This window comes from Sarcophilus harrisii, chromosome 5, assembly GCF_902635505.1.
Source record: "Sarcophilus harrisii chromosome 5, mSarHar1.11, whole genome shotgun sequence".
NCBI classification, from domain to species: Eukaryota; Metazoa; Chordata; class Mammalia; order Dasyuromorphia; family Dasyuridae; genus Sarcophilus; species Sarcophilus harrisii.
Genome location: NC_045430.1, coordinates 110,977,600 through 111,002,052, shown reverse-complemented (window position 1 = coordinate 111,002,052; position 24,453 = coordinate 110,977,600). Strand labels below are relative to the sequence as shown.

Here is a 24,453-nt window from a genome sequence, read left to right as displayed (position 1 = left end):
GAACCCACAAAATTTGGAGCATAACAAATTTCCAGCAGGAGATATCTTGGAAGCAGCCCAGACCATCCTAAATGCAGGGAGGTCTATGGCAGAGAGGCCCCACATGGGGAATCCAATGGGAGGCTCTTAGCCAAAATACAGCAGCCTTGGTTACTCTGTCCTGGTTCAGAAGCCAGTGGGCCAGCACACTAGATGTGAGACCTCCAATGCAATTACAGAAGGCAAATAGTGAGCTCCTGAATCCCAGCATAGCAAGTGGCACTTGGCCACACCCAAACAGCAAGGGAAGGAAGCTTGTAGCACTAGCCCCAGAGCAGCCTAAAAATCCCTCTTGCCCTGTAGAGGAAACTCAAGACAATCCCCCTCTGCCCTAGGAACAGACTTCAACCTTTAAAAATAAGCAAAGAGGCAAAAAGAGCTCTGAACATAGATAGCTATTATGGAGCCAGAGAAGAACAGACCTCAAACCCTGAAGGTACTAAAAGCAAAACACCTCTATATGAAGCCTCAAAGGGTGAGAATTGGCCTCCAACTCAAAAAGCTCACTTGGAAAAAAAAAAAGGATCTTAAAAGAGAGTTAGAATAAAAATGAGGAAAGGAAATGAAAGCTTTGGAGGAGAGTTTGGAAAAGGAAACAGAAATTGAAGAAAACAATTCCTAAATAGCAAAATGGAAAAATAAAACAACTCTTTGAAAAACAGAATTGGTGAAATGAAAAAAGAAGACAATTTCTTAAATATAGAATTGAGGAAATGGAAAAAATACAATGAATAAAACAACTCATTTAAAAGTTCAATTGGCCAAATGCAAAAGGAGGTAAAAAAGCTAAGTAAAGAAAATAATTCATTAAAAATTAGAATTGAACAAATAGAAGTAAATGACTCAATGAAACACCAGGAATCAAACAAAACAAAAAATTAAAAAATAGAAGAAAATGTAAAATACCTCATTGGAGAAGTTCAATGAAGAATACAATAAAAAATTCTAAATTCAATCATCATATATATTAATAATGACTACAACCCAATGATCTGAAGAGCCAAGGATAGCAAAAAAATGTGTTGGGAAAATTTGGCCAGCAATAAAATCTGTGAGGGATCAATGATTGCAAATTATGTGAAAATTCCACAAATATAACTTGTGGGTGCTTTCCAGAGACTACTAACCAAGATGAATATTGGATAACAATAAAAAATAAAATTGATTATATTTTAATAGATAGGAAAGACTCATCGATGAAGGAGTCAATTTTGGATCAACTATGTATAGTGATGATGCAGTATGATTGATAGTGCTTTTCAGATTTTCAGCAAGACAATCCAAAAGACTCAAGATGGAAAATGTTATCTGCATCGGGAATAGAACTGATAGAGTCTGAATGCAGATCTAAAAATATTATTTTTACTCTCTGGGTTTTTTTCCTTTTGTTCTGTTTCTTCATTTACAACATGACTAATATGGAAACATGATTTATATGATTGCACATGTATAATCTATACCAGATTGCTTGTTGTCTTAGGAAAGATGGGAAAGGAGAAAAATTTAGAGTTCAAAATCTCAAAAATATTGTCTTTATATAAAATTGGAAAAAAAATAAAATACTATAAAAAAGAAAGAATTGTTAGGAACCTCTCATCAAGGGAGGGGCAACAACACCAGATGTCAAGTATGCATGAGTTGTGTTTTATTCTTTCCTTATCTTAGATGAATGAGTATTGACTGACAAAATGGATCAACTTCCAGATTTGTGAGTTCCAAAAGGTCATCCCTGCTACTGAGGGAGCCGAGGTTGATAGATTTCTCGAGATCAGGAATTCCGAGCTGCAGTTGTCTAGGTACTTGGTTGTCTATACCAAGTCTGGCCCTGACACAGTGAGCCACCTGCTAGGCTGCCTAAGCTGGATAAAAAGGGATCAGGTCAAAGCTACCATGCCCATCAGTAATGGGATTAGATCAATGAATGAACTGGAGAGATCCAGTCTCAAAAGGAGTTATCAGGAGAGTCTTCAACTATCAAAATTGGTAGCAGAGGCACCAAAGCTTGGAAGAGAAGTAGTGGCTCTAATGAAGAGCCAACCTTAAGTAGAGATCTACTTGACCCAGGAGCTAGACCAGTTGATAAAGGAAGTGATTATAACATTACACCCCAGAAGTAAACTTTGTGGAGACTTCACAATAAAGAAAGAAAAGGATTTTTACAGTCAGGAGTTATGATGTACTCCATGTACTTCCTACTTGTGTACATCACTTTCCTGTTTTAAATTTTAGTCCACTCTTCTCAGAGACTGAATAGGTGCAGAAGCAAGAATATGGACTGGTTTGGGGATGTTTCTCCAACTCTTCCTCCTCTTCCTCCTCCTTCTCCTCCTCTTTCTACTCCTCCTCCTTCTCCTCCTCTTCCTCCTCACTTCCTCCTTACTTTCTCTTCACTTCCTCCTTACTTCCTCCTCACTTCCTTCTCTTCTTCCTCCTCCTCCTTTTTCTCCTCCTCCTCCTCCTTCTTTTTTGCTGAAGCCACTGGGGTTAAGTAATTTGCCCAGAGTCACACAGCTAGGAAGTAGTAAATGTCTGAGGCCCGATTTTGAACTCAGGTTCTCCTGACTTCAAAGCTAGTGTTCTATCCACTGCACCACCTAGCTGCCTGTGACTTCTTTTCTTCCTATACTTTCTAAGTGAATATTGCTTTATAAAAGCTAACTGATATCGCCTGGTTAATATATTGGAGGGTGAATCACACTGGAGGAAGACTTGTGATTGATTGTATTAAAAACCCTAACTATTTAAGGTTATTCCTAGAACTCCAAAGACAAAAATAATCATCTGCATTCTAGGGATTCAGCCAGATAATATGAATAAGTTGAATAGCTATATTAATAAAGTCATATCAAAGGCATTTATAAATGAAATTAGAAGAAATTTCCTCCCCAATGTTCCTCCCCAAACATTGTTTGACTGATTCTTGATATCTCATTGAGTTATTCACATTCCGTTTTTAAATTGCATAAAATATGTAAATATTTTATAATGAACTGTTTTTACTCTCAAGGATAGTGAAACTATCACATATAGCCTAATATTATAGGCTTTTGTATCCTTATTATAGAGAAGGAGAGAGGTGGCCTTAAAGGGAACAATAAGTTTTCAGAATAAAGATCTGTACTGGAGATAATGCAATTTTGAGGGTTTTTGGAGATCAATTCTCAAGTTTTCTAAGGAAGATAGAAAGATATCCAAGAAATGTAGGAAGATCGTAACCTTTATCACTACCCATAAAAGGAGACCATGGAAATATCGATTTCTACTGCCTGCTTTTCCAGATAAGTAATTTTTTTTTTTTTATTAAAAGAGTCTGCAGAAATATTTAGGAAAATCTTGATGAAGATATTGGAGAACAGTTGAGTTTTCACAGTTAAAATTCCATAGAAAACCAAATCTTAACCATTATAAATTGGCTGAAAGATGCAGAGAATACAAGATTTCCTTGTGCTTATTGTTTGTTGACGACAAAAGCATTTGATTTCGCATCTTAATATTAACTTTGAGAAATATTTAATTAATGAGAAAAGTATTATATAAAAATAATATTAATTCTAACAATGCTAATACTATTAATTTTTATCTATTCAATGAATTATTTCTATTTTATATCATCCATTCCCTACTTACCTCCAATGGAAGTGGGAAATTCCCATATTTGCTATTATCTTTTTTGCCTACAATTAGTAATGATGCAATATTCTACCAGAGATAAATATCAAGAACGAATTGTTTGCATAAATGCCCCATTTTTTATTTAAAACAATTTTTATTCTTAATGAAGGAAAAGCCTGAAGGGAATGGGTAAGTGTTAATTTTTAATGATTATAATCTTGCTTCTACTAACTGTTCCTATATAGCTGAAATACATTTATCTTAGAAAAATGATTTTTTGCTATTTATTTATTGAGGTTATCTGAGATAGTTCTTCCAAAAGCATTTATTATATGCCAAATGTAGTAAAAGGTCTAATCACTGAATTAAAAACGCAAGCTGACAAAACAGAGTATTGCTTATAATAAATAATTTTTTTTCATTTTTAAAATTTTTATTTCAAAGGCAGGTTTTGAAACCAACTCTTATTAACAATAATGTAAGACACATAACTTCTTGGCTTAGTTTTATTCATTTTCAATATACAGACTTATTGTTTATTATAGGAGATATTTGTTTTCCAAATATTACCCTGTTTTTTTGCAAGCAGAGTTTTTGGTAATTAAGTGAAAGTTAGTCAATCCATTCACACAGATATATTTTAATAAGTCATCAAGAGATAAAAAAAAAACCAGAGAAACCTACTTGGTTAATTTTCTCTTCTTTAGTCCATTTTTACTCCTGTAAATAATAATGAAAATAACAAAAAAAAAAAGATTAAAACAAATTTATCTGGGAAAAATAGCTGATTAACATAATGACTTGAATCACAGAGATTTGTTGCTTAATTACACAAAAGTATTACATTTTCATTGAAATTAAATCATTTTACTTCTTTCTTAAAAATGAGAAAATGATCTGGAATGTTTGGTTAAAAAATCTTTTAAATTTTGATTTCTGAGAATATGACTATATTTTAGGTTTCCTTATATTTTCATATTGCATTTACTCCAAGTTTTATAATCATATAACTAATTTCTAAGGAATAAGTAGAAGGTAATTAATATACTTGGTAAGTATAACAGTATAATCTGCTTCCAAAACTACCCTGGCACTTCCTGATATAGTAAAGGGTTGCAAAAGCTTGGAATCCTGTACTATTCTAGAAATAGAAATATCTTAGTGCAGTTTTAAATTATTTGAGCTTATGGCAAGATAAATATGCCCCAAAAGGTTTAGTACATTTTAAAACTATATTTTAGGGACACTGTATTTACATTGCCTTTAATAAAAAATTTTGGCTAGGGCTTATAACTTAATTGTGAGTGTATATGTATGTCTCTGATATGAAGAACACTGCCATGATGAAACTAACATATATATATATATATATATATATATGTATATATATATATATATATATATATGTATATATATATATATATCATGTTAAAATTGTATCTATATGTGTATAAATGTATCTATAAGTACATAGATATGTACACTTATTGATATATGAAATATATATCATAGTATATAATACATATAAATACACATATACATAGACATACTTAATTTGTTATATGTGTGTATGTGTATGTGTGTATATATGTGTATGTATTCATCTTGATATTGTTCTTATCCAATAAGAAGAATACTATTTTGAACATTTAAGTTATATGCTTTTTCTTTTTTGACATGTTTGTAGACATAAAGGTATGTTATTTATGAATGCTATTTTTGATTTTCCTGGGTTAAAGATAAATAGTAACACAGATATTAACCAGTAATTAAATTACATTAATTTAATTTTCAAAAACACAACAGAATAATGCCCTTAAAACAATTTTAAAAAACACTTGGTTTATGATCTATTGGTATGAAGTACTTGAGAAGCTGTGAAACAGTAGAAAGAACTATTCTAAGCACAGGGGAATACAAAGACAAGAATAAAATATTCCTTGCCCTCAGGGAACTTATATTCTATCACAAGATATAACACATAGTAAGTATATGAATAATACAGACACAATAAACAGCAAATTTTTAACATTTTTAGAGGTGGTGAACTGGAATCTGGATTAGGAAATGTTTTTGTGTAAAATGTGGAGCTTAAACAGAATTTCAAAAGAATCAAGAAATTCTAAGAGGCAGAGAAGAATATGGGAGTATGTTATTTCAGGCATGGGAGACAGTCACAGAAAAGGTACAGAGATGGAAAATCGTGTATTAGGAGAAGCAAGAAGGCAATTTTGGCTCAATTATAGAGTAAGTAAAGTAAGAGAAGGGGAACAAAGGAATAGGAATCAGGAGACCTGAGTTCAAGTCCCAGCTCTACCTCTACCTTAATGAATGACACTAGACAACTCATTTAACCTACATTACTGCTGCTTCTTTTATAAAATGAGGCTATTGGAATAGTTGGCCTTCCCTTCAAGATTAAACAACCTACTTTAAAGCAAAATTTAATATATATTAATATCAAATTGGCCTTTCCATCTTTTTAATAAAAACATTCAGAATGCAAAGGGCCTTGGATGGAAGTGAAAATATTTGATCTCTAGTCCCAGCTTTGTCACTACTTAACTATGTGACCACGGGCAAGTATTGAACATCTTGAAACGTATCACTTTCCTGTTGGGTGAAATGGGAGAGTTAGATTAAATTATTTCTGCAGTCTTTTATATCATGACAGTTTTATGATTCCATGAGAATATAGGAAAATAAACTATTTGATATTGGTATATGAGACCAAAGTTTGTTAGATCACCAGTTATGTTAAGGTCAGAAACACTAGTTTAAATTCCATTTGAAGTCATCAGCAGATATACTGCTGAATGATCAAAACAAAAAAATTAAGATGCCCTTACTAAATAAATATTTTCTTTTTGGTTTTTCATCAAATGATGTATTTGATACACCATCAAGTCAAAGGGGAGGGAAATATTTGTAAGAAGAGAGGAAAATTAAGAAAATAGAAGGGAAAGATGACACATGGGGTAGGGGCAAATAATCTTGTGTCTTTGGAAGTTTTTGTTTCCTGCCTTATTTCTAGGTGGAAAGCCAATCATGCTGTAGTATTCTTGTTTCTATCACTCCCTTTCTTCATCCATCATGATCATGAGAAGGAAGAAGTAGAACCATTGAGGTACTCTTCCCCTATGCTCCCACTAAAGTGGAAGTATCCTGTTTTTATATATTACATATTAAGACATTTTCTGACCCTCTTGAATCTAACATAGTTTCTAACCTAGGCATTAAGGGTCTGTTTTAAATACATTTAGGAGTTTCACAAAATATTAGCCTTCCTGGATAGGATGGGATTGGTTTGAACAAGGACTAAGAAGTGATTTATTTAGTTTCTTTTTTAGAATATTTCTTTTCAACATTTCTTTTTCATATTTTCCCTTGAGAAAGTTTTAAAAACTGAAAGTAGATAACATTTCTGGAAACTATATAAACTGCTAACATAGATTATTACTAGGTATAAGAACTATAAAGATTTCCTACCTAAATCAGAACTCTTATTGATTCTTGGGGCAAAAGAATAGAAGATGGAGAAGAAAATAAATCTATTTCTAAAACTGAGATGACAACATGAATGCATTCATCAATGAAAATTTAATCTGCAATTACTATTCAAAAACTGACTAGATACTTGAGTTATGGAGGAGGCAGAATCAGGTTTTGTTTCTGCATTGTAGATATGGCCCGAATCAATTTTCATATATATATATATATATATATATATATATATATATATATATATATATACTTATATTTCAGTTGTCTCATCATCAGTGGTATGTGTATTTCTATAATTTGTTCAGGACTAATTTGAAATATTTTGTTTGACTCATCCTGAATTTATAGAAGAGCCAATTTTTAGATGCTCGGTTATGACAGATAAAATGGGGAAATTACATAGCATCATCATGAGAATGTCCTGCTTGCTCAAGGCTTTATGAATTGTAATGCTAATGCAAAACTGATGTAAACTGAATCCATTAGAAAGTTATATCTAGTAATTTTAACTTGATTGTCTTGTAAAAAAAAAACAACATAATGTATATTAAAGTGATAGGAGGGAGAGGGATTAGATTTCACTTCACTGATATAGGGATCTACCTCTATCAATCCAATTCAGAATTTTCTCTGTAACTATAATCATAGACCAGTAGTTCCTTATGGTTCATGAACCTCAAGAAGCTTGTGCTAATAATTTTTAACAGTGTGCCTTAAGCAGTAAATAAACATTGAATTCTATTGGATTTGAATTCTATGGATAGTATATTAAATTACCCTGGAGGTCCACAATACATTTTTGTAGTTGAAAGGGGTTTGCAGAACAAAAAAAAATATTGGGAATTACTTACTGTATTAGTTATTTAAAGCATGAAATGATTAAATGATTTGCCCAGGGTCACATAGGAAGTATGTGGCAACATGTAACCTTTCCTTTTACTCTCTTTAATTTAAAATATATACTTTTAAAATTTGTGGTACAAAACAAATATTTCCACAACATAGTAAAATAAAAAAGATGATTACAAATGAAACTTCAAATTTGTTAAGTACAACTTTTCATTCCTTTAAAATATATAATTAATGTATCATGTAAATTTATTTTTTCCTTTTTTTCTTCCCTTTCCTCCTACCCTAGAGATAACTTCCATTAGATATAAATATGTTTATGTTATAATTGTGTACAATTATTTTATTCATACTTCTATTTATCAGTTCTTTCTCTGGATGCAGATAGCATCTTCCTTCTTAGGTCCTTTGTAGTTAATTTGGATATATATAAAAGTAGAAATGAGTCAGTCCTTTAAAATTGTTCTACTTTCTTCTTAGCTCTCTATACTCTGGGTTCTGAACTTCATCATTCTCTCCAAAGTTACTAAACATTTCCTAACTGTTCTAATAGGCTTTTCTCTATCTTCACCCTTCTAGAGCATTTTGCAATATTTGATATTATTCACCATCGTTTCCTTTAAGATACTTTTTTTTCTTTTCTAAGTTTTATCAAACTGTTCTCTCTTGGTCATCCTTGCTCCTTTGCTAAATCTTTATCCAGGTCACATCTGTTAATCATGAGGGGATGGGTGTCTCACAAGATTCTGTCCTGGATCTTCTCTTCTTCCTCTATATTATTTCACATGGTGATCTTGGAAGCTCTCATAGATTTAATTATCATCTCTAATTAGATGATTCTCAATTCTACTTTCTAGTCCTAACCTCTCTCTAGTCTTGACTTTTTTAATTGCCTAATAAACATCTTGAACTAAATGTCCCATAGATATTTAAAATTCAGTATCCCCAACCTAAATTCATTATCTTCCCCCAAAGCCCTCCAATTTTTTCCAAACTATAAGAGTACCACTATCCTTCTAGTCATCTAGGCTCACCATATGAGTGCCATTTGTGACTTCACTATGTCCCACTTCTTCATATCCAATCAGTTGTTGAATCCTGTGGATTTTATTTTTGCAACATTTACACTCCTACACCTAGTTTGGACATACCCTCATCACTCCATCCTGAACCAGTAGCTTACTGATTAGTCCACCTATCTCAAGTTTCTCCCTAATTCAGCCATCCTCCAGGTGGCTATCAAAGTGATATTCCTAAAGCACAAGTCTAACTGTGTCCTTCACTGAGACAATTAGGGTCAGTGACTCCCTAAATGCCTCCAAAATCAAAGATAATGTTTTTACTTTTCTTAAGATCTTCATGTCCTTGTCTATCTTTACTTTTCCATTCTTCTTACTCTTTACTTTCTGCCACATATGATCTAGAAATCCAACCCTCCCTTCTGTTTCTTGAACAAGATATACCACCTCCCATCTCTGACCCTTTTCATGCCCTCTCACTCCTGGCTTCGGCCCTTCCTCACTCACTTCTGTCTCCTGGCTTCCTTCAACCCCCAACTAAAACTTTACCCTCTACAACAATGTTTTTCCAGCTTCCCTTAATACTAATGCCTTCCTTTTGTTATTGCCTGAAATTACCTTGAACATTTTTCTTTTTGCACATTGTTTTCTAATTAGATTGTGAGCCCCTTGATATAAGCAATGGTTTTTGACTTTCTGTGTGTCTCCAGTGCTTAGTACAGCATCTGCTTATTGACTTGACTTGAGGCTAAAGTTGAACCCAAGTATTCCTACCTCCAAGACTATTTCCCTATTATTCCACACTGTGATGATAAAAATGCTAATTTGAAATGATTATCTAAATACAGTGAATTTTCCAAACAACCTATCTAAAAAAAGTTATCAAATAGCAAAAATATGCAGAATGAAGAATTTCTTTTCAGTATCTTGCTTTTCATTTGATACTAGGGAAAACTTTTCCAAATATCAAATTGAATGAATTAAATTGATCAAAATGCATTTATAAATCTCAATGAAAGTGGGAAATCCATACAACCAGCCAAATGGAAATTTATCTCAAAGGAAAATTATGAAGGTATGAAGTACATTGAAGTTTCAGTGAAATATTTTAATGGATTCCCAAAATAAATGTTACATAGATTATAATGAAACGTAACACTTTAAATAATCTCAAATGAAATTAATCTATGATTCCTAAAATAGAATGAAACACAAATTCATTTGAAGCAAAGACAGCATTATAAACTGTGTTGTGTCTTGCTGAAAATGTCAAATGACCAAATGAATAATTCACCACACTGTGGGTATTAGAAAAGACTCTAGACCTTACTGAAATTAATGTGTGCTTTAAATAGGAAATAAAATCTGAGATAACTGATATAAGAACTTCTGGTAGAATATTTTTTTTTTTTGATTAACATCACTGGGCAATGGTACTCCACAATGATGCTGCTTTCTGCCCTTCTCCCTTGGCCCCTAAAAAAGAAAAAACTCAGCCAACACCAAGAGAGATTTTCTTGAGTTCAATACAAAACACAGAAGGCAGCATAGGGATTTACTTGAAAACCTATAGAGTACAAAGTCCTTTGCAAGAAGTGAATAATTTATACAGGAGGCTGGAGGGGATGTTAGAAAAATGAAGCTATGATAAATCTAAAACATTGTTATGGGAGGTGAAACTAGATAATGCATGGAGATGGGCAGACTGAAAGGCTTAACAACAAGTATTCAACAAATGGAAATAACATGAATAAAAAATAGAACCCTTATAAGGACAGGAAAAAAAACGACCTAAAGAAAGGACATTTGAAAGGCTTCCCAATCTTAAGCAGGAGTTTTAAGGCAGGGACTATGTCTCACTCTTCTGTATCCCCTATAATAGCTAGTACATGTCTGGGTTTACACTAAATGTTCAATATAAATTTAATAGTTGACTGAAATGTATAAAGGGCAGAAAGTTGTATTTCTGCTCTTAGAAGTAACCTTATTAGTTGAAAAGTAAAAAAAATTGTTATCTTAGGATTTAACCTGATTGTGATTGTCAGATATTCAATTAGAGACCAAAGGTATCTAATAAAAATAAAAACCATGAAAATTCATGTTCACAAATCTGGGGTATAAAAATAAATCGAGGAGGCTTTGATGTGAATTAGAAAGTGAAATGGAAAGAAATTTAGTACTGGTGATTTTTTTATTGGGATTTTAAAGAAGAAATGAATTATTTTATGATCAATAATTGAAAATGGTTAAATGATAGCATTAATAAATATTAGGATAGGCAACATATTCAGAGGATCACAGTTTGTGCAACTGTAAACAAACTATATACCTGCCCACAGGGGAAGAACTAAATGAACTATAGTATATAACTGTAATGAAATATTACTATATCATAAAAACAAAAAATATGAAAAATTCATAGAAATGTGGAAAACATACAGTGAAATAAGCAGAATTAGGAAGAATATATATGTATATGTATGTTTTTATAAATATATATATGATATATAAATATAAAATATTTATACTTATATATTATAAACAAATTATATATGTATGTAATATATAATGAGTATAACATATTAATGTAAAGAACACAAAACAAATAAATTGAAGATAGTATAATTATAATGACCAAACAGTCCTGGAAAAGACAAGAAAAATATATATCTTCAATGTGGTGATATACATAGAATTTTCAAAATAGTATTTTAAGAGTATAACAGTAAGTAGATTACTTCATAAAAAGTAAGGAGCAATTTGATGATAACTTCAAGTATAGCAAGAGGTTAATAAAGTAGCTCTGGTATTAATAATTATAAATTAAATACACACATATAATTTAGTAGCTATAATTACCACTTAAATTTTATATTCAAGGCTCATTCATGTTTTCATCTAATCATTGCATTCAAGCCCCTCCCTTTTTGCAGTCCTGATGGATCATTGGTTCCTATGTTTTAAAAATTAATTCATGAAATAAGATGCCCTACTATTCTTTCTTTATTCACCATAATAATTAGCAAACCTTATTTCCAGGAAGTTCTTTATATATTTCTTATGTTGCAAGCCAATTTTAAAATTCTTCTTGTTGCACCCACACTGTTCTCAGAGGAGCTAGACACATCTTGTCATAATCCTTTGCATAATTAGTCCCCTTTGTCCTTCCTTCAATAAATTAAATAATCTCAATTCATTTCATCTCCTTCCCTACACTTGGATCTCTTTCTTAGTCTTTTAATTATTTCTATTTTTTTTCTTTGTACCATTCCAAATTACTTACACCTTTGGATTGCTATGCCTATCACTGTAGCTCCCAAACTATATGCATTATTATACAAGAGCAAAAGTATTGTAAACATTGATTCCGGGAGACTAATATTCCACTGTTTAGCCTTAAAAGTCTTTCACAATATTGGTTTACAATATCTTTCCACGCTGACTATACCTTTCTCCCCATCATTCACCCAAATTGTTCTGTTGACTATTCTCTGTGAATGACATTCCGTATTTTTTCTCCCTGCCTTTGTATAGGATGTTCCCCATTCCTGGAATATTCTCTCACTTCCCCTCTTGGAATCCATACCTCCCTTCAAGACTCAACCACCTCATTCTATATGTTCTTCCTAATTCCTCTGGTTGTTGATGCCCCTTTTGAAATTTTTTTTTCTTTTTCTTTTGCATGTCTTTTATCTACTTATCCATATTAGTATTGTGTTCTCCCAGTAGAACATAAGTTGCTGTTTTTTTTTTTTTAGAGTAGGCTGTTGTATGTGTGTGTGTGTGTATTTGTGTTGTACCCACAGTGGTACATACTAGGCACATAATAAATGCTTGTTGAACTGAATATATCAACCAAATCCTTTCTCTTTTCTCATTTGTCCCATATGAATTTGCACAAACTATAACTGTAACATCTTCCTGATTGCCATTTTTGATATCCCTCACTTCAATGAAGGTCTCTAAATTCCATTTCCTTCTTTTCTCCTTTCCACCCAAAGCCAGCAAAAATGACCTTACTTTTCTCAAGTTGTTGGTAGCACTTTGCTGTTGCTTTAATAATAATTAGTCCTTTCTTGATGTTAGATGATAAACACTTATAGGTTCTGAGAGCAGGCCTATATTGAGTCAAACTGAATTCTCCAGTCATGACATAGTATTTTGAAAACAATAAGTAATTAATAGATGTTTAGTGAATTAAATTGAATTAAGGAGAGCATATAAAGTATTCTGATTTTACTACAATACATGAGTGTATAATTGGTTTTTTTCTGTGATATAAAGTCTTCTAATGGACCAAAAATCAGGAAAAAGGTGAAACATATTTACAAAGATGAAAGGCATGTGGTAAGACATGAAATGGGTGGGTCAAAGGTTAAAAAAAGAAATCATAAAAAAAAAACTTTGAAAAACAGAAACATAAATGATAAAATGACAGCATTTTAGCCCCATAGATTGTCTTAATTCCTTTTTTAGTTCATGGAAAAGTATTTTAGATACTTTCAGCAAATTAGATAAATTTTACAACCCCTTTTATTTATTAAGAAGATAACATTATTCATACATTGCACAAGGAAAACAGTAAAAACATCACTTACCAGGGGTTAATATAAAATGCCAAAAGATAATCAGTCCAAAGACATGAGGGTAGCAGGGTTAGGAAAGCAAATATACTCCTACGCCTGTGAGCATTAATAGATAATAGATGTGGAGATGAAAAAGCAAGATGTTAGTAATGTAAACATAAAACAGAGATCAGTTATCTAATAGACATATTCAAATGATAGACAATTTGTATTATTAGAATTAAAGATCATCCTATGAAATTTCAGATATAAAGGTTTATTTGTTAACTGACAGATAACTATGCATTATCTTATGGTCACTAGGTAGATTTTGTGATAATTAGCATGTTGCATGGTGATTCATGTTATGTTTAGAGAATTAATGCTCTTATATTTTCCTTGGGCCTTGAAAACTGCCCCCTCAAAAGACTGATACTAGAATGAACTTCTATGTTGGCAGAGACTGTCTTAGCTAAATTTTATCCTTCACCTGGGAAAGTATAGTGTACTTTGTTTAATACATTTTATTAAATGAATGATTGAATAATGGAATGCACAATATTTTTTTAAGATATAAGCGAGCTACCAAGATTACCTCCCTGGCAACCACTCTGAACAAAGATCAGAGATTTTGTTGCTAAGAAGGATGCTCAATAAAGAGAGACTGAGAGTTCTTCAGTTTCACCTAGCTCCTTTATCCTTATTCTAAGGTTTTTTTGCATGTCATCCAAAAGGATGGAAAACAAAGGGAACTTTAATGCCCTGAATCCACACTGATCCTTGGAGGTTTTGTTGGGTAGGGTCTCTGAAATGTTTTTAGGAAAATGTCTTAACAGGAATTTGAAAGGAAATAAAGGGAATTTTCTAAGTTGTAAGGATAAGCATCTTGACCTGGATGTCTGTTGCCTTTTTCCAGATGCTTGGATGAGTCTAGCTGTTATGGCTTTAGGCTACATGAGCTATAAAAGATCTGGCTCCTTCCTTCTAAGGGAAGAGGCTTCCTGCCAACTGCACCACAGAAGATTGTAGCAGAAAGGACTTTGAAAAGACTGTGTAGCTAAAGACCAGCAGATGGTAGCAGAGAGCAGCACAGTGAACACCTCAGCTATGGAACAATAACAATATCCAGCAGAGATAAGATGTGACATGCAGTAGAGAGCAGCAAAGACACTGTTACATCGAGCAAGAGCAGAGAGGATGAGATAAACTAAGGGCATTCCAGCTTAATGGAATGACTCATATTGTTAAGTTTTCAGAGTGAGCATTTATACCTTGCAGATCAGCAAACACTACAAATCAAAATGATCTATTGCCTTATTAACTCTATACTTAAAAAATAATGAAAAATGTTAATAATGCAGATTGAACTTAAAATATGTCATGCATATTTTTTTCAGATAGCCAGCTGTTAAAACATTTACACTCTCCAGAAATTTGTCATCCTACAAGATGAAATCAATTCTGTAATTGATATTTCTTCAGTTATTTCTCAACTCTTCATCTTGTCCCATGCTGAGTATACACATTGTCTTTTCAACTTTGTGTGCGTGTGTGTGTGTGTGTGTGTGTGTGTGTGTGTGCATTAAGGGCTGAGATTGCCATGCCTTTTTTTTTTTTTTTTTTTTTTTGTATTCCCAGCACTTAGCATGGCACCTAATACATAGTAATACTTAATAAATGTTTATTGATTCTGATTTGCAAACATACTTCTGAGCCAGACTATACAATGTGCAAATGGTAGTGCAATGATGACATCATCAGAGGTTATCAGTGACTCTTCAAGCTCAAAAAGGTGAGTTTCCCCAGAAGTGCAGGCACGTAGCCTGCATTTGTATTTCCTTTGAGTATTCCACTTTGTTTGTGAATATATATTCTTCTTCATGCCTGTATATTAAGAGTTACCTATATATTCCCCTCCCACCTCCAACCTCTGTGATAACCTATGAAGAAATATACCCCTCTGAGCATTAGAGAGTATCTTCTTATCAGTTTTTTTTTTGCCATGCCTTTTGATAAAAAGCCTTTCCTTTGAATGAGTGTGTCCTTTCTAGTTAAGAAAATGTTTTAGGTCACTTTTCTATTAAACTACACCATTTCAAGTCCAACCACGTGGAAGAAGTTTGTTTTCAAATTCTTCTTTCTGAAAGGTCCTGGGAGGTAGGGAGTAAGGAAGGTAAATTCTATGTTGCTTTAGATATCCCTTGTGCCCATTCTGTTACATATGTAGATCATGTTGTACATAGGCCTGGAGACTCCAATTTATGAGTATCAATTAAGGAACGAGAAAAACAACGATTAGAAAAAACACCCACATATAGAAGATAGAACAACTTTACTAGGATCTGATGGTTTGACTAATTGATATTATATGACATGTTATCTTTGTAAAAAATTATTACATGGGGGAAGGTCCTTCCACTAAAATAAATTTAAAACCACTTTACTTTGCTGGTTTTGATCTTTTTTGGGGGGGAAAGGAGTAAATGTGAAAGTCTCTATCCTAATACTGGTAGATTTTTTTAAGCCAAGTGTCCCCTCTCAAAGAGCTATTTATTATATTATTATGAGACTCAGATGAAAGGATAAAATGTTTGGGATACAGTTTGACATACGGTAACTCAATGTATCTCATTGTCTTACTTAAAAGGATAAGTTATTTCTGTAAAGATCAGTTTTTTTTTTTTTAAAGAGATCTCTTTTATTTTAAGAAAAACTATTTAATACAATGAATGTTCCATTTATCCAATATTTAGTATAGGATTCTATCATATCTGGGGCTAATTTTTAAATATATACTTTGTATAACTGATTACTCAGATACTCAGAATAATATAAAATAAGTGGTTTATTTTGTAATAAATTGGCAGTTCTGCCAACTTTGTCAATTTAGCTTGTCTTCTAAATTTTCTTTTACTATACTTGTTCTAATATACTTTCAATCCATTGAAATACTTATCATAACTTAAGTATCTGGCCCTCTTTCTCATTTTAACATAATGAGAAAAGCAAAGCAATGAGGGATTAGGGTAAGGGTGGGGTGCAGCAAAAAGAAGTAGGAAGGTAGCAGGGGCTGCCAAAAGCCCTAAGGAGGTCATATATTTTTTCTAAGATTGCTTGCAAATGGAAGGAAAACTAAACATTCAGAAGTTTTCCTAAATTCACTCCTATATAGTGGTTTTAGAGATGAGGGAGATATGAAGTTTGAGTTCAAATCTGCTTTCCCATATTTATTAACTATTTGACCCTTTATGAATAGGTAGTGACCCTGGAGGGAGGAGTAAAATGTCACTGGATACATTGACATATTCTTGGAGAAGGTTGGTGTGGTCTGAAGTAGGAAAACTCAAATAATCTTGGCTGTTTTGGAAAGTAATCAATTTTGCCTCCTTAGGGATTTTGTTGTTTACTCTTTAATTTCTCTGATAGTAAAATCTCTGAATGGATTAACTTTCACTTATCTTGGATTGGAAATGAGTCTTCCACCCTTTCTAAGACCTCAGAACAGAAGCTGCAGGTTTACTTGAGTCAAGATCAGTTGGAAGAAGAAATTGAATGGCAGCTTCCTTGCCATGAGTATAGCAGGCCAAGAGATTGTTCGGACATGTAAAGAGATGCTTCTGGGGAATATGACTTTCAGGTTCAATACTCTATAAAGAATGATAAGCCTTCCTAGAAAAGAAGGTTTGGGAACCAACAGCTCACCCCTTTAGACAGAATCATGAAGGAACTGTATAATGGTAAAACCCTGGAGGAGTTCAGTGAAAAGACAAGAGTAGGGATGACTAGAATGACTAACTAGCCATTCATCTGAAGTACAGGAAAGAAGAATGATTAAAATCAAGGACAAAGATTGTTATACATATTATACTGGGGTGAAACATAAAGGACTTTTCTGATATACAGGCACCAACTGAGGAGAAGGTAGTGAACTAGTATAGTAAGCAATGAGAAGCCTTTGTTGGACTAGAATAGATATTCCTCTTTCAGGGAGGGATGATACAATTAAAACAATCAGAAAGACAAAGCAGTTGATTTGTGGATACATCAAGGTGAGAGCTATAAATTATGAGAATCCTGGATTCTCTCCCACTCTGAAACTTCTTGTAAACAGTGTATAAATGTCAGAAAAATCAAAATCTCTAAGTTGTTTTTCCTAAAGTGGTATCTATATAATAATTCTCATGGAGTTGAAGGATGGTTACTTTTGTTAGTTTTAGTGATTTTATTTTTCAGGATCATATGAAAGCTTTGTAAAAGGACTTATAAAACTAAAAGAAAGGAAAGAGAAAGAAAAGGGAGAAAGAAAGCCAGAGCTTTTTCTCTGTGGAATAGCAGTGCAGTTCTGAGGATCTGGGGTACTGTAATGGTTGGTGAAGCACTGTGTTTAGGGAGCTTGAGGCATTGGATCAAGAGTACCACAAATGTGTGGAAATTATTGTTTTGTATAACAAGGAACATGAAAGCTACAACTTTTAAAATATAGTTGAGCCTTTTCCTATTCTTTTGGATGTACCTGCATTTGAGATTGGGAGACCTAGAAAACTAAAAGAAATAAGTTCATGAGCATTTCTGTCATACTTTAAGGCTTATAACTGCTTCTAAAATATTATCTCATTTTATTTTCATTTTTAAAATCTAAACCTTGGGAGGTAGATGGTATTATGATTCCCATTTTGCAGATGAGGAAATTTTAGTCAGACAGAGTTTAAATGACTCATTTATGGTCACAAAGCAAGTAAGTGTCTCAGGCTGGATTTGAATTCAGATCTTCTTGATTTCAGATCCAATGTGTTATTTGCCCTATTGCCAAGTTACCAAAAACTGTGTATTGAACTTATATTTGCATATTTTAATAGGAAGAGTGGCCTGTAGTCCGGGGGCAATGAAATCTAGATTTTAAATGGGATTTATATTGCCTTGCTATGCACAGCTACCTGGGATTGTAAGTTTATATTTCTTCCTACCCAGCCTTTTTTGAGAACAATGTACCTCAAACTCTCACTCATCTGCTCACCATTTATCTGGGGCTTTCGGCTCATGTGACAACTAGGTGATCTGTTATTTGTAGAATTATTTTCTCCATTTAGTTGCTATGATGTTAAAATACATATGTATCAACATGAGGCTGCAACTACTTAGTTTATTTCTCTTAGGCAAGGACCTAACTAATGTAGGCTTATATATATCAAAATACACATTAAAGAGCCTGATATAGTAACAAAGAGCCACAAGGCCCTGGATTTGAATCTCTTATCCTCAAATTCTACCTCTTATGATTCACTGCCTATTTGAACTTGGGCCTGGCTCTTATCCTTCATGGACCTCAGTTTTTTCTTCATCTGTAAAAGCAGTGCTTTGGACTAGATAGCCCCTATTCTTCCATCTTATACTTGTGTAATTGAACTTGAAAAAATTCAATTAGGAAGCCTTAGCAATAATTAGAGGTCTTTATTATCTGCAATTTTATAATAAAACTCAAGTACAGTGCTTTAAAGTGAATAGGGCTCTTGGAATTTTTTCCTGAAGGATGGTCCCAAGTTAATACTCACCAGTTGTAGGGAAGCTTTCCATCTCTTTCTAAGGAGGCAAAATTGACAAATGTTCCAGCCCCACATTCTCTGTTTGAAAAGAACCAAATAGTTAAGGTTATGCTTGCCAATGCTTGGCACAATACTGCTCTAAGACAGATTCTTTATTTTAACAACATTGGAGGTGTGGATCTGGGAACAACAAAAATCAGCTAATGTAGGATGTAATGAAAAAGCAAAACATCAACCGTTTCACAGAATAATAAAATCAAATTGGATGGAATCATAGCCATCTGTTTTGAGTCCCTTCTACAAGGCTCTCATATAATCCTGAAAAACAAAATCACTAAAATTAACTGCAGTAACAATTCTTCAAAATTTCCATGGGAAGTGTTAGTCAAAGTCCCCCAATAAATTCTGCAGTGTTTGAGATGGTAAGAGCTTCAAAGGAATGTAATAATTTTCCTTTGCTGTGACCTGAGTCCTTTGCTTCTTGACTAAAAGGTCACAGGACTTCTAGATGGAGTTCTACCTTGGAGTATATCTAGTTACAAAAGCTCAGAGTGGAATGGGAAGATGAGAGACACTTAAGTCCAAGCCATACCCCAGTGAGTATCCCTTTTAAAACAGTCCTATCAAGTAGCTCCTCGACCTTTCTTTGTGTGAAGATGAAACCCAATGTAATGGAGTAGTTTCAGATGTTAGAATGTTTCTCCATTTATCAAGCCTAAATGTGCCCCACTTTTAATGACTTCCTTTCTTTTTTTTTTTTTGACTCTTTTTGAGCCAAGAAAAACAAATCAAATCTTTCTTTTTCCTTCAAATACCTAAAATGATTATCTTTTCTTATCCAAAGATGCTGAGTTCCCTCACTCAGTCTTCACATGGCCTGATTTCCAGGCTCTTTTTCATTCTACTCATACTCCTCTAGATGTTCTCCAGCTTAACACTATCTAGGTGAAACACTGGATAAAGTGGATAAGAAAACACAGGTTCAAATCCAGCCTCAGATACTTACTAGCTCTGTGACTCTGAGCAAGACACTTAACCTCTGTTTACCTCAGTTTCTACTTTTGTAAAATTGGAATAATATTTTATAACACTGACTTTACACAGTTGTTGTGAATTTTAAAAGGAATAATGTATGCAAAGTATTTTACAGACTTTAAAGATATATGTTATTATTATTTTTGTTGTTAAGGAAAAGAGCCTATCTAAGTTCTTATAGAATATTTGAGATAGAATAGAACTCCATCAAGGAGAAAAAAATCACTTTCCATTGCAAGGGTCAGGAAAGGCACAAAAAATGAGATAACTGGGGTATGCTCAGAAGAAAGATGAAGATTTTGAAATCTAAAAATGAGTATAGAATGCATGCCTGAATGATTATCAACTCTAAGTTTTTGGAGACTATAATATTCCATGAAGCATGACTACAAGAGTATTATTGCTAATAAATGGGGCTTTTTTTCCCAAGAGAAAGCTTGGGATCACTTAAAATTACACAATAATATCCTCAAGGAAGTTTAATACATTCTCCTTTCAGCTCAATTCTGAACCCATGTAAAAGGTCTGACCAAATTAGGCATCTGTGTTCCAGAATTACTGCAATAAACACTATGTTATCTGAACACAGGAACAAATGAACAACCTCACCATTTTTATACAATTCCTTTTCAAAGTATATTTTGCAATGAACATCCAAATAGAAAATGGTAAGGTCCTTCTGATAGTTCTTTTTGCAGTTCATATTTTACTGATTTTATAATTATAGTAAATCATCATTTTGTGTTGAATATGCAACCTGTTAAATTCTCCCCCATATGATTTTTCATTGTGGTATTATCTGGCTTGTTTCCTGTTTTGTATTTGTAATATTTATTGTACCCATTAACAGCTGACTGAATGAAATAAAACTAGTACTTTCAAATACATGGAAATCTAAAATAAAAAAAGGGAGGAAGGGATTGACTGTTGAACCACTGAACTGTAGCTAGATAGATCTGAACTAACACAAGTATTCTATTTTTCAGGGATTTCTTAAGGAAAATGATGGATCACTTGAGTAATGTAGAGCTGGACCACAAAAAAGCACTTGAGAATATACTCTGATGAGCAATGCATCACTGATAAAAGGAAACATGAAATCACAAAAATTGAAAATCAAAAGGATTTCCCATTTGAGTAAAAACTTAAATCACTTATACCTTCAAATAATAGTTATGAGACCAACAGAAAGTAACTCTAATGACTTAAACTGCACACACATTTTACGATAGCACAGTTATAGTGAAAAAAAAAAACAATAAATTTTTCCCTCATTGTCTATTGTCTATTCTCTTCTATTTCTTTCAGGGAGAGACCATTCTTCAAAATCTTTCTCACCCCTCTGGTCCCCCAAATATACTAAATACCCAAACTGAAGTTATCTAAAGTGACAAATAGAAAAGATTGTTTTGTGTTAGCAAATAACTCTGCTCTGCTATTACAATAGCAATGTATTTTATAATAAAAAAAGTCCCATTCACCAAGCTGTGGTATAAAAGATAAACCACAAGATAGTAAAAATCATTCTAAAATAATTCTGAAATATAATTTAGACTATTAGTCAAAGAATTATGATAACTATATAACATTCCATAACAAGTTTGGTTTCAAGCAATTGTAAATTTCCCAAAGAATCTTGAGAAATGTAATATGCAGGATTCCTTTCCTACCAATGTTGGGATAGGGAGCCATTAGAGAAAACATCATCTGGGACTAAGGATTGGGGAATGAGTTCACAAACTACAAAAAGCTGGAGTAGGTATAGAGCTTTGAGAAGTGTCAGGCTAGGAGTATTTTGATAGGGATACACTGAGAGCTGTGCTGCAGTGTTTACCTTCCCAATCCCACAAGGAGAAGGGAAAATAATAGGTATAGACTTCTCTGATCAGTCTTGGCAGCTCACCTAAAGTTCCAGGAACTTAAAAGATGACTTGCATGGAACATGGAGGCACTGGATTAATCTGCTTCTCCCTTTAGTTAGGTATATCCAACCCCTATTTCTAAGCATATTCCTTTAATTGACCTAGTTTTACTTCTCAAAAATAACTGAGGTCAACTCAGATATATCTTTCTTTGGGTTTATTTATGGTACAAGTGGGTGGTGAGGAGTTCCTGGTAGTTTAGGAGATTTACCAGGAACAAAGCTTCAAGTGAAGACATCCAGGGTAAGAGACTCTCTCTGAGGACATGCTTATGAATCATTTATCTAATATTTTTATTAAAACATTTTAAGCTCTAAAAAGCAGAAGTTTTAAAAGGAAATTGAGATAATTCATTTCTCCCTGACTGGAGAGTCTATTATTATAATCATAACTGTTGATGGAGCTCACTAAGAGAAACAAGTCTTCCCTTGACCTCTTGAAGTTAGACAAGGGTTGGAGAAGAAAAGAAGACTAAGGACTGGACATAAAGCCATTATCACTGTACTGGCCCAGTAGGCAGAGTTCTGACTATTCATTTTCAGTTGGGAGGGAGATGTAAAGAGAGCAATTATTGTTTCAAAGCAATATTAGTATTACATATTTTAAAAATGCATTTAAAAGGCATGTGTTCTTTCTGCTATTCACCTAAATAGTTTAGGATAAATAATTTTCCTGCTACTTTTCATGTTCTGTTTCCAAATTTTAACAATAGTATTCACAGAACATGAAATAAATTGCTGAGATTTTCTTCTTTTTTAAATCAACAATAGTTTCAAGAATAAGACCAGAACTAATACAAAGTAAAATTTTGCTTGTTGGTTAACTGAATAACAACTTTGATAAGAGATCAAATTGTTAAGTCTTGAGATGAATATAAAACACTTTAAAATTTTACTATATAAATGTTGGCTGTCATTTATTTTCTTCCCTACATTCTAATCCAGCTTTCTTCAAAGTCCCCAAGATGATAACTCTTAGAGTAAAGGAGTTATGCTGCCAACCTGTTGGATAGTATGGCAAAGTATGCAGACTATTGTCATGATTTCCAAGATGCCAGGTTTCTGCTTTCAGAATTATAGGTTCAAAGATCATTTCTATAAATTCTCATTCTTTGTTTTGATCATATTTCTGATTGTTGTGATGAAGAAAACAAAGAAATTTCTCCCCCAGTGGCCAGAAGGCAAACAAATTCCAAGGTTGGAGGTGGAGTGGCTGGTTAAGTATTCTTGCCTGATATAGGAGGATTAATTAACGAAAAAATGGATGATGTGATATCAAATTATAAAATATTTGCCAATGATGTCAAATAATAAAATTATCTTCCTTTATACATTTATCTAGAATGTTGAACCTAAAAAGTTGATCCTCAAATTGGAAAGATTATATGACATCACTTAGAAAACTTTACAAAAAAATTTTAGAACAATTCTCCTTATCCTGTAAAGCTTGCACTGATTTTCACATTTATCATAAGCAGTTCTTTTATAAACAATTCATTGTTGTTCTTCCATTACTCCTCTGGTTCATTAGACTAAGAATGCATAAATTGCATCATTTATTCAATGATCATTAAGATTAAGATATTACAATAATGTTGTCTTATCAATAATATCAGTAGAATCATATTTAAGCAAGAGAATTTCTGTTTCTGTGAAGTGTACAAGTTAAATGACTAAGATTCTTTGAGCTGAAATGTTTGTCCATATCCCACTTTCAAAGCAGACTGGTTTATGAAGGAGTACTCTAGGAAAATTTTTTAAAGTTGAAACTAAAAATCTCAACTAAACTAATTAATAAAATAAAAAACTAATAAGCTAAAAAATTACTATTATTGCTTAGTGGGAAATGGGACTCACCTGGCCATCTGCAGATGCTTTTTCCTGAGAATTATGAGTGTAACAAGGAGCAGACCAATCAGGAGTGTGCTCAGGATTGCCAACACCGAGATCACTACCACATTGGGATTCATCTCAGTAACTATAAAGAAAAGTAGAATATATTAGTAATCAGTGGCTTTGACACATAGAAACTAATAGTTTTTTTTTTTTTTTAATCAGACTGTATTAACTATCCTCAAGAATAAAGGAACTCACCTAAAGAAATGATGCATTTTCTAGGTTATGGTATCACAGAGTAAATTTCATTAGTTCTGGCTGCTAAATATTATTCTGGAAGAATTAATTATGACTCCTTTTCAAAGGCCCCAAACTGTTATGTTTTGTTTTGTTTTTTCTTTTGTGACTAAGATCATTGTGGGATTTAGAAAGTGTTCATGTCATATCTATTATATCAAGAAGTCATAAAATATTAATATTGGAAAGAACCTCAGAAGCTAACCAAATCAGTCCATAACTAACTAAATGCCCCC

The 24,453-nt window shown here is 32.9% G+C and overlaps 1 protein-coding gene across 4 annotated transcripts in view; it reads right to left on the bottom strand.

Annotated features, from left to right (window-relative positions):
- Nucleotides 1-24,453, bottom strand: part of PTPRO (protein tyrosine phosphatase receptor type O) — a 206,127-nt gene that overhangs the window by 31,604 nt on the left and 150,070 nt on the right. For 3 of the 4 annotated variants that reach the window (XM_023504519.2, XM_031938342.1, XM_031938344.1), the window contains exons 15-18: nucleotides 23,942-24,062; nucleotides 19,138-19,206; nucleotides 13,622-13,705; nucleotides 4,336-4,371 (exon numbers count right to left, since the gene is read on the bottom strand). In XM_023504519.2, coding sequence (XP_023360287.1) covers nucleotides 4,336-4,371; nucleotides 13,622-13,705; nucleotides 19,138-19,206; nucleotides 23,942-24,062 — 310 coding nt within the window. The remainder of the gene's footprint in view (nucleotides 1-4,335; nucleotides 4,372-13,621; nucleotides 13,706-19,137; nucleotides 19,207-23,941; nucleotides 24,063-24,453) is intronic. The other variant, XM_031938343.1, reaches the window with a different exon arrangement.